Source organism: Xiphophorus maculatus, chromosome 20 (genome assembly GCF_002775205.1).
Source record: "Xiphophorus maculatus strain JP 163 A chromosome 20, X_maculatus-5.0-male, whole genome shotgun sequence".
Taxonomy (NCBI): domain Eukaryota; kingdom Metazoa; phylum Chordata; class Actinopteri; order Cyprinodontiformes; family Poeciliidae; genus Xiphophorus; species Xiphophorus maculatus.
The window spans coordinates 14975356-14987373 of record NC_036462.1 but is presented as its reverse complement, the minus strand read 5'-3'; the positions used below and the strand labels follow the sequence as shown (position 1 = coordinate 14987373).

The following is a 12018-nucleotide window of genomic DNA, read 5'->3' as shown; positions in this document are numbered from 1 at the left end:
CAACGTAAAATGAATAATAAAGAAACTGAAATGGACAAAAACAATCGATTGACAGCCTTGGTAAAAAAATGAACAAACTTCGTTTCAATTTGTTCAGAAAGTACAATTAGGAATTCTAAATATATATAACATAAATAAATCTTGACGTCGCTCATAGCACGAACCATAGAATTAGACTGAATAGATCTGCCCCTATGAATTGGGCAGATTGTCACAAATACCCGATCTAGAACATTTTTCAGTATCAGGGCTGATAAAGATATTTATACTGGATCGGTGCATGTCTACGCAAAGCAGATAAAAGCAACCTCAATATTAAACACATCATTAACAGATATAATTCATGTGTTCTGGTTCATTTATGTTTTATTTGCTGGTTCTGTCAAACTCCCACAGTGCAAGCTTCACCTCCATAAATAGGATTTCCAAGTAGCATTGCACTGGCAGACATTTTAAAATAGTGCAGCAAGACTTGGGAATAAGGAAAATGGATCATAGGACTGGTTGAAGGACAGGATGCAAGTCTGAAGCTGGAAAGATAAAAAAAGGGTTCTGAAAAGTTAAATATATCCAATATGTCTGCCTAAAATGTAAAACTTAGTGATAGGTGCAATAAAAAAGTAGTTTTTGCACTTCTGATGATTTGTTTCTCATTAAATCTTTCCCACACATTGGTGGTATACAATCTCCTTCAGTGAGCACACTGATAAAGTGGTTTATTGTAAAAAACATGTAGGAGAAATTGGCATTCGTTGGCAGTTTAGTTTATGCTATTCTAACCCGGTTCCTTTCATATCGAATCAGACACTTCATCTGCCAATACATCCTTTGTTGAAAAGTTTAGGAATTTAAAGATAAATTTAACACCAAGGCATCTGGCCAAGCGGTCAGTTATGAATAATTTACCGCCTGATAGCAGAAAAATAAAACAAAAAAACTGGTATCTTAAATTATAGACCTGCAGTTCTTGTATTACACCATAGTAATGTGATTAAAAATAAGTAATGTGGAGAAATAAAGGCAAAGCATCTGGGTTAATAATCCACAAGAACTGAAAAAAAGCTGAGAAATGCATCATTCTTCAACATGTCAATTATCTGTATGTCAAGTTTTCAGTTAATAACGTTCACTGAATCACTACATTGGTAATGATTTAATTATATCTTTGATATTTTTCTACAAATTCAACTAATAAAATAAATAAACCACCATTTAAGATTGGCAGTAATTAGTAAAATGTTAAAACTGTCTGTTAACTTGCCTGTTATTTGTAGAGATGTCACTGGTTCAGTTTAGTTGGCCTTTATGTCTGTCTATTGTCTATCCAAAGGTCTGACTTAAAACATCCTTCATGAAAAAGCCAGCAAGTGATTAGTTGAAAAAAAAACTAAAGGTACTCCTGAAAGCCTGGTGAACTATAAATCAACACAACTTGATATTTCCAGGGAAGTCTGGCTCCTTGGAAGGAAAATGCAAAAAAAGGAGGAATTTCTCAGAGGCATAAGAAATAAAAACATTAACGTTTATTATATAGTTTTTTTTTTTGGTGGTAGGTCAGTTTTACCTCAATTTTGTAGCCAAGCGTTAACATCAATTTGTATTAATTTAAATACACACCCTTTTATTATCATTTAAAGTTAAACATTTTCATGAATTTTAGAGATTATAAAATGCAGAAATTTCTCGTAAAATATGACTGATATAAAACTTAACCACACTTCCTTAAAGCAGATTAGGATCAGGATGTAAAAAAGTACTTTACTTGAGCTGCTGGCAAAGTGGGACACAAAAACATCTCTGGTTATGTAAAAAAAAACAAAAAAACTACATTTTATTTTTTTTAAACAGCGAAGGGGTGAAACAACAGCATATGCCCCCGTTACATCAATGTGTTACTACAGATGATTGTGATCATGCGTGGCTTGTACCTCACATTAAAAGAAATAACACAGTTTGAGATACAAGCTGGTGCTTTGAATCTTTTTGCACTTCTAGAAATCTGTTTTCCAAACAGACAAATATGACATTGTTCTTACCGGTGTGTAGCTGTGAACGCTGCCCACACTGTTGAGATTGACAGAGGCTAGACTCTGATCAGACAGGCTGTTGTTAAGGCTGCTTCTCGGACTATCGCTACCTTCCTGGTCTGTGTTGTACAACGCCACCTGAAAAACATTAACACACAAACGCATAAGAAAAAGAAGACATTAAATAATTAAATTTATATAAAAACCATAAAGCCCTTTGGGTGTGTGTGGTTTTTTTCGGGGGGTATGGGAGCCACAGGGTGCTGCTTAACGCAGTCCACAGCCACTGAGGGGTTTTGTAAAAGGGAGTCTGGAAACAGCTGAGACATTCCCACCGCTAAAGGTCAGGGCACTGGCAATGTCAGCCACATCTGCTCACCGAGCGCAAATCGGTTTGGGACAGCTAACAAAGGATTTCAGTGCAGCCGAGACGCTGACCTTTCAGTGTAGGAGCGAAACTAGCTGAAGCACTTCAGGACGACAATCTTAATTATCATCTAAGAAGGTTCTGTTCCCCCCACCGACGCCTAATAAAGTGCTCATCAGACTCTGAGGACAACAGTAAGCACAATCCAGATAATGAATGTGATAAATCCCAGAGAGGTTAGCCTGTGTGCTGAGGTTTGTTTTGCCAGAAAGGAATGGCAGTAATGCACTGATGGCTGCTGCAGTGGAGGAGAAGAGCCTGGTATTTTAAGACTGGTGTGTGTCTGCGTGAGCCTGTCTGTGTGTGCTGATCCATGACTGAGTGCAGCATGGTGGCTTCTGCTCATCACTGCGATCGGAACAGAGCGGGCTCTGTGCTGAGCACAATGAGACAGCAGCAGCAGAGTCTTCAGGCCGACCTGGCCCTGCCAACATCCTGCCTCCCAGCAGCAGCAGCGGCGGTGGACTGAAGCCTCTAGTGTTTCTGCAGAGACGCAGCGAGCTGCCACACAGCCTCCACAGGAGCTGGGGAAACCAGGGCAGCCCTGACTTCTTCCTCTGCTCAGACTGATGTTTGGCCCGCTGACAAACATGTTGGTTCACTTCCAGGACGCAGAGTTAGAGCCCAGATACATTAAGCCATTAGAATGGAGCTTGGCTCCTGCACTGGTACCAGGGTTCCCACACTGTGTTTGTGTGTCAATATGTCCAAATTCAACATTACAGGTCTGGACATTCTTTTAGGATAGCAAGACAGGTGAAAGGACGTAACTATGTAAGTAAAAATACAAAAATAGGTGGAGGTAAAAAGTATGCAATTAAAAGTAAATATGTGTAGGCGTGTGCATGTAAAAGTATGCTAGTGTAAGTAAGTAACTAAGTGTACAAAAGTTTAAGTACAAGTTTAAGTAAAAGTAATTAAATGTAAATGTGAATAAGTAGGTGCAAGTATATGTACATGAGTGTACGTAAAAGTACTTCCTTAAGTAAATGTATGTAGGTGTGAGTAAAAGTATGCAAGTGTGAGTGTAATTATGAGTACGCAAATATGTGTACGTACATGTAAGTATGTAAAAGTATGTATGTGTAAGAGTATATAAAGCTTAGTGTAAGTAAAAGTACACAATGGTAAATAAGTATGTATAAGAATGTGTATCTAAAAGTATGTAAGTTTAATTGACGGTATATAAATATAAGTAGGTGTATGCAAGTAAGTGCATGTACGTACTTACTTGCATGTACAAAAAACAGAGTGCAAGTATGTAAGTGTAACTATGTGTAAGTAAGCATGTGGATGGATGGATGGATGGATGGATGGATGGATGGATGGATGGATGGATGGATGGATGGATGGATGGATGGATGGATGGATGAACAGATACACAGATGGGGAACTTTTAGAAAATGGAAGAAGAAATAATCTGTAAACGGAAAAAATTTCCAAACTAGGTTTTTTATCCCTCATTATCCAGACTGTGTGAGGTTGGGGGTCTAATTTGATACTTTTGCATTCTTTTTCTGACTGCATAGAAACTCTGTGGTACAAAGAGTTTGTTAGCAGTGCTTGTTAGCGTGAAGAAAAAACTGAATGAGCAGCTGAGGATATAGACTCGAGCACATCTACGTAATCAGCTCGACAATGCTAATCAAAAACACAGTGCCACAGAAACATAAATGTTGTTTAATGAAGTCATAAAACAGGCTTTTATGTCTCAAGTTTCTCACCACAACCTATTTTTACTCTACTCAACCATAAAGTGTGTGATGATTTGAAAAACCTCGCTGCTCTGTGGTTTAGTCAAGCCCCTGAGTCCCCTGAGTGAGGACACCCACTTAAAGCATGCATCAACAGCCTAACAGAGTCGCAGCTTACCCACAAAACGTACGAGCTTGCACTTACATACGGCAAAAACACTTAAATACAATTAAGTGTGCACACACAGGTAGAAGAGCGCACATAAACACACGCAGACAGGTTCATGCAGGCAGGAGCAGCGCCGCAGTAAATGCTGTGCATGGTTATTAGGCTACTGAGTCAGAGATCTATTCTTAGCAGTGAATTAAGTAAAAAGCCAGAGGTGTCTTTTACATGGAGGGGGGCTAATCTACAGCATGAGACATGGATTATGGAATCAAAGCAAGATTGGCCCAGGTGTCTCCAACAACACCAGAGCACAATCCCTGCATGCAGGATTGAACAGAGGAAAAGAGAGACGACAGACACGTGACAGAAAAGAAGAGGAGTGTTCATCTGTAAATAAGCCTAATTACAACAATCCCTTCCTCTGCTCAGTCACCACACTTCAGTGGCGAAATTTCAACACATTCACAGCACAGTCTTGGGTTCCCACAGAAGAGAGCTCTCCATGAGAAAAGGACAAAAGGAAGAAATTTAGCATGTAGCGTCCTACAGACGACAGAAAGAGAGCAGAGGATCCTGCTGGTTCAGTAGTCGCCCTGCAGGCCTCTCCCATTGGCCTGTCGGGGAAGGCGGGAAGGAGGGAAAGAGGGAGAGAGACTGGAATAGAAAGACAAGAGAGAAAAACAGAGAGAGGGAATTCCTGTGGCTTGGCACCGCGTACCGAAAGAGGCGTGGCCTGTCGTGTGTTTACAGTGTAAAGCAGTTAGAAACAAGCCCTCTCCTAGGAGTTTGGGCCTCAGATCTGTGGCTCATTCTGTCTTCTCTACAAAAACACAATCAAACAAACAGAAGGAAAACAAAGAAAAACCTGTTGCTCATCAACAGCACAAGTGTCGGGTTATTTTATAATCTTCTTGCTCATCTACGCCATTTCACTTTTTTTTCTTTTTTTTTGCACTTGGCGGCAGAGTCTGGGCTTCACTGTCAACACTTAACATCAGGGCTCCATTATGTGGTCAATGTTGGTGTTGTGGACTCAGAAAAAGTGTCATCTTCCCTTACAGCTCTGTTCTGTTGTAAACACTAGCTTCAATGTGACTTTATGAGATAGATTAAAAAAAAAAGTAGAGCATATTTCCAAAACGGAGACAAAATGGCTGGTTTGAAATGAAAAATGCCTTCAATCTCTCTTGTCAATGCAATCAAAGCTTTAAATTTGCTGAGACATGTCTGCACCACGTTCACAAATCAAGACTTTTTAAGCAAATGTTCTTGCGAAACAGATCAGTCGGCTTGGATGGGGAGTGTCTGACAATCAATTTTCAAATCTTGCCATAGATTATCTATTGGAGATAAGTCTGGGTGATGCTAACATATTAGTCTGCTTTGACCTAAAATATTTGACTGTAAATCGAGAGACTTTTCAATACCACAGCAAAACAAGTCCTTAAAACTTTAATGAAAATAAAAAACTTTTCCACTGGCCTTTGAAGGACACAGTTTAATAATGTACAGTACAGACCAAAAGTTTGGACACACCTTTTAATTCAACGAGTTTCCTTTATTTTCATGACTATTGACATTGTAGATTCACACTGAAGGCATCAAAACTATGAATAACACATGTGGAAATATGCACTAAACAAAAAAGTGTAAAACAACTGAAAATACCCCTTATATTCTAATTTCTTCAAAGTAGCAACCTTTTGCTGTGATTACTGCTTTGCACACACTCTACATTTTCTTGATGAGCTTCAAGAGGTCGTCACCTGAAATGGTTTTCACTTCATAGGTGTGCCCTGTCAGGTTAATAAGTGGGATTTCTTGCCTTATAAATAGTCATGAAAACAAAGAAAACCCACTGAATTAGAAGGTGTGTCCAAACTTTTGGTCTGTACTGTATTTCATTTGAACTCAGAAGTTGAAATTTCCAAGACAGAATCATCAACAAAGTCCCTAAAAATCATAATTCTATTTTAATAAAGTTATAAATATCTCACCAATCCAGACCTCAAAATCTTACATGGTCATCTTGTGCACAAAATTAGCCGATGTAAACAGCGACAGTTTATTTGCATTTCTGATTATTTTTGTCATTAATCTGCAGCACACTGTTGTACACAATGCAGCTACAATGTAGTGGGAAATTTATTACCATCAGACTGCAATGGTAATTGTTAGCAAAGTCACTCAACATATCACTTAGCAAATAACTCTTTTGTAAAACTTAGAATTGGAACATGGTTATATTAAAGTTATTTTGGAAGTAAAATAAAACAGAACAAATATCACATCTATGTTCCAAAAATCACTAAAAGCAACTTGTATCACATTCTCAGTGCTACATTAGAGAAGTGTGCCGTTCATGATGGCAACATGTTGGAGTAGCTCTGCTATGCTGGTTCTGATTTGTTTTGTGTAAACTTCTGTTGATGTTTCTGGGTGAAACATTAATTTTTGGACAATTATTCCAGGATTTTTGTTCTCACTTTTTTGTATTTTTGGAAAGTTATGATGCACATCAAATTCAACCAATCTCTTCCAACTATCAGATAGGGCAAAGATTATATTCCCGACTGCAACATCGCTCAGTTTGGGTTTCCAAAAGCAAATGAGGTTGGTTAGCTGTAATCGCCAACAACTGATGATGTCGTCCATGTTTCTGTGAAATATCGTTTCTGCTGCCAGGATTTTGACCTGCATTGTAAGACAGTCAGGAGACTTGTTAAACAACAATCTAAAGATTTGTGGCAACACCAACTGCTACTGGAAGTCTTTCCTTCCCATAGCATCACCATCCACAATGACTCTTTGAAGATGACATTTTATAAAAGTTTCTTTCAATTGAATTGGTCTACCTGACCATCTAAATACATTTGGTTGGGGGTTTTAATGAAGTGAAATAATGTGAATGAATGTGAATAATTTCACAAAGCACCCAATATCTGAGTTTGAGAACATTTCTGTTACAGAGACGTAAAAAAAAAAAAAAAAATCCAGTTTAGTTCAAAGACACAGCCTGCAGCAAATAGTCTGACATTTGTCAAAACCAGCTAAAGAACTATAACATACGGTAATCTATTGTACATGTACACACTTGCTACAACACGGCAGACATATGCTCAGCCTTCATAAGTCCCTGACACACAACACCAACTCATATTTCCTATGAGCGCCGCGCTAATGTTAAATCTTTTTTTTTATTATTTGTAGTGCTTGTAGCAAATGAATAAGCGACTCTTGTAGGCTTTTTAAAAGTGCTCCTGAGAGCTGCCCCCACTGGGCCCAGAGGATGAGAGCTTAAGGTTAAAAAGCCTATTTAAATTTCAGAGAGAGACACATACTCACGGCTAACAGCTAGCAGTCCCTGTAGCTTTGCTCTGTGATGTATAAGTGCTTCTAAGCTTTTACAGATGTAAAGAAAAAACGGAGCAGGCAGTTGTCAGCGGGGGTGGAGGGGGTCACCTGTAGTTGGTCACAAAATGCCAAATAACTCTGAGCGAAGCCTGAGCTTCGTAAAGAGTGTCAAACTCATCATTTTGGGCCGAATCAAGATCATGGATGTCCTCTAGGGTTTGTGGTGCCAGATGCATTGATAAAACCCATTAAACTGTTAAAATACCAATACATAGCTGTATCTGCATGCAATAAGTATTTCTTAAAATCAAATCATGTCAAACATCTTTCCCATTGATTAGTCACTCTAGGATTTCATGATTGTTTTTGTGATTTTTTTGCAATAAAAATCACAGATTTTGTGATGCTAATTTATAAATATTTGCGCTAATGTGTGACTTTAAGTGCGACTTTTAGTTACTCTCCACATTGATCACGGACTATAACGTGACATCAAGTAAGGCTGAGGCAGCAACTTAGTAGAATCAAGAAGTACCGCCACCTGCAGGTGGGAGAAAGCATCACAAAGACCTGATGTTTTTGACCATTTTTGAAGAAAGTTTGCAAAAAAAAGTACAGTTAATCAATAATATATATCACAATAGACGAGTGTCTATATCAATAGATGATCTCATATAATATTCATGAACTCTGGGAGATGTAGGAAAACAAAAAGCTTTAGCTGATCAACCTCTCACAGAGAGCTAAGCAGGTTTGGTGGAATCAATTGATTCATTCTTGGTTACCTAGCAACACACTCACCCTTTGGTTACCTAGCAACAACCTGCTGAGTACCTTGCGCAGCACCAGTTTAATGTTCCCCACCGTGCCTTATAACTGCTTAAAGATAAAATACAACGGCGTTGGACAAAACAGAAAAAGGTCACGCCACCAGTTTGGCAATATTTCAGGTATTTAAAACAAAAACTAATTAATAATTATTGACAGACAATTATTGATATTGACTGATATGAAACTTTTATATGGTGATAAATCTTTCAGCCATATAGTCCAGCTTTAAGTCACAATTATGTATTAGTAGGCCAGTCACAATAAATTTTGTTCAACAATAAATTGTCCCAGAAGTTATTGAGATGAACGATAATATTGTTGCTTTGAGATCATTTTCAAGTAATATAATTTTGATGTCATAACAATGCAAGAATGCATTCTCAAAAATCTATTAACTTTAAATTCTAGAGAACATTTAACACTGGAACTCAAAGACGTTTTAAATATCAAAAATAAACAAAAGCACAGAATTAAATGAGATGAATTATGAAGTCCTTTAAAATAGCACTAGTTGAAAGACTTATCCAGTTTTTGCAGGAAAGAAAAAAAAAGATAAATCATGCAAATGGAAATTATTTAGTTTGTTTCCATTTATCACGTGATTAATTGTTTTATTGCTTATTGCGACAACCCTAAATAAAGTGCGGGGATGTGTTGATTTTATGTGAATTTCCACAATCAAGGAATCTCAAAAAACTGAACGGACTAATTGATGTAATTTGGGAGTAAATGGATAAAAACTGCTTTGATTTGACTGACAAGATCATATTTAAGACACAACTCTCATCTTGAAGCTTCTAGTCATGTGGCCCTCTTTTTAGAGGGCCACACAAAAAACTATGGTGGGCCGGATTTGGCCCCCGAGCCTCGAGTTTCACACATGACACAGAGCATGAGAAGCGCTCTGTTTCAAGTGGATAAGAACGTATAATGTCTCAGTATCAGTGTGAGCATTGGATTTCTATGCAGAACATTACAGGAGTCTGGTTGTTGTGCAGGAAAGAAGTAGAACAGGGGCAGCTAGTTGTGTATTTTGGTGTGGGTTGCAGAGGAGAGAAGCTTTAGGCACATGAGCAGATGCTTGTGAGTGCCAGCATCTCCCCTCCACGAGAGTGTGCCTCTCTCTGTGGGGAATAGTGCTGTAGGTGGTTGGAGAAGTGGGCGGGGTCAGGGTGCAGCCGTGGAGCCAGGTGTGTGTTGGAGCTGGAGGCTGGATGGCTTGCTGTAGTACCTTGTTAGTCACAGTGTTGATTGCCAGCGTTGGAGAGGCACTTCCAGAGATCATACAGTCCATCCCCAAAGACTCTGAATCCAGGCTGTATGGTGTGGAAGCCTGTGGAGGTGGGGAGGAGAGAGGGGGTTGTAGAGGCAGAACAATAATAAAAAAAATTATAATAATAATCCAATTATTACAAACACAGGATCTCACCACAGAGGGATGAATAGAGCAGCCTATATTAAAGGTATAAACACATAAACTAACACCAGATGCATCTGGAAGATACCAAATATAAAACCAGAATGGAGCAACACCTTTATTTAGGTCATCTTTGAAGTGAGATTTTTTTAAAAAGATCCCCCCCTTCCTCTCACTCCCAATCAGACATACAGTGTTGCACATACATGCCCTCTTCTTGCCGTATATGCAGTGTTGTCAGAGATAACTCTGCTATGCCCGTCTCCCAAAACTGCTTACTGTAAGAGGATTGGCTGCCAACAATACCACTTTTTTAAATTCACGATAAACATAAATGAGATTTCAAAAAAGAGAAAAACTCAATTTCAATGTCTGTGACTCTTAATGGAAAGCCTTTTGGGCAGACTGTGCCTCGGTGGGGGAGGGGTTTAAACACAGAGCGTTTGTATTACAGAAAAACATTCTCTTCACTTTGTGCGCTCTTCTGTGTCGCACTCAAATGAGCAGGACTGCAACAGGAGAGCTTTGCTGAAAACTGATGGTAAAGCTGTATTTTGCATCATGTCTATATGAACATAACAGACAAATGTGTGATTTATGCATACTAGAGTCCTTAATCAGCTTAATCAATTGCTTTAACACACCGTGTGTGTTCAGCAATGCTCCAGAGTCAGGCTAATGCAAAGAGTGTATTTAATAACCTGCAGATATATGTACAAGTATAAAAAAAACTCCTGCATAATTACTTATGGTATGGATGCCAATAATTCTACTGATGTATTTGAGCTGTGGCCTTTTCCAGAGCTGAATCATTATAAACTAAACAACTGCAGTGGTTTTGATTAATAAAAACTGGATGCACAATACACCTAAAGATTCAGATGTTTACATACAATCTCACCAATATTTGGATAAAATGTCCTTGAACAAGCTGAAGAAAAAGCAAACACTTTTGCAATCAACAAATTCTAACATATTTGTAGATGGTTATTTGACAGCTGCTAAGCTTAATTAAAGCTGAGCTGAAGTCAGTAAAAAAAATGATGAAAAGATTGTTATGAGCAAAATACTAATAGTTGAAATAGTTAATTATGGTACATTTTATGCATTTATCAGCTTTCAGTATAATCCGTAATTAATTTTTTAACACTATATACGTTTAATCTGTCATCTGTTATATATTTGAATCAGTTTTTCTTCGTGCGGGTTTTAAAGATGAACCACAGGGAGAGTAGCTGTATGTAAAGTCCTAGAAAAGTGAAATTAGGATCCTCCCATAACATTACTATAGCCTGTTTTTATTTTTTTAAACCATATTTATCACATCTTTGGGGTTATTGTCCTGTTAGAACTAAGACTAGGCAAAAAGGCATACAAATAAAATCTCAGATTTTTTCCATATTTGATTTTAATTTCAGATTTTAATTGATTTCTTGTATTTTTTCCTAAAAAATAAATTACAGACAAATAATATTTTCAAAAAGTGGCTTTTTTTCCCCCCAACCATCTTTGTGAATTGTCATTTTTGTTTAATCATAAAAATCTAGTAATAATATTAGCAGAATAATGACATAATTTTACCAGAAGAACATCTTAATATTTCGAGAAAAAAGTCATTTTAATTGGAAAAAATCTTGGATACATAATTGATTTTTCATGTTGGAGTTCTCATAAAATTACTTCTTCGTTCTCCTGATATTGCAACTTTATTCTGGTAACATTAAGACTTTATTCTAGTATTATTTTATATGACTTTATTCTCATAAAAATAAAAATAAAAAAATAACTGGCCCTTATAAATTGCTGCATAGTTGACCTGAGTTCAAAGTTCACATAAATAGAAGCTGTAAAACAGCTTGTCAAACAAGACAATAATGTCAGAATAATGGATATGCTGACATTATTCTGAACTATGGAAAAACAAGGGGTGTATTGGTGAAATTTTTTTTTTCCCAAAATTTGATCAATTGACAAAATCGATTTACCGCCCAGTCCTAGTTAAAACAGATAATTGCTGCCAAGCTTCAACAATCTGACCCAAACTGAAATTTATTTGAAACAAATTTGGGAAACCAAAGTCTAGACTAGAAAAAAGTCTA

At 37.6% G+C, this 12018-nt stretch overlaps 1 protein-coding gene across 1 annotated transcript in view; it reads right to left on the bottom strand.

Moving 5' to 3' along the window:
• The window catches only part of LOC102224555 (forkhead box protein J3-like), a 63618-nt gene that overhangs the window by 14691 nt on the left and 36909 nt on the right, over positions 1-12018 (bottom strand). The window contains exons 4-5 of the mRNA XM_005796938.2: positions 9734-9835; positions 2037-2165 (exon numbers count right to left, since the gene is read on the bottom strand). Of these exons, the coding sequence (XP_005796995.1) occupies positions 2037-2165; positions 9734-9835 (231 nt within the window). The remainder of the gene's footprint in view (positions 1-2036; positions 2166-9733; positions 9836-12018) is intronic.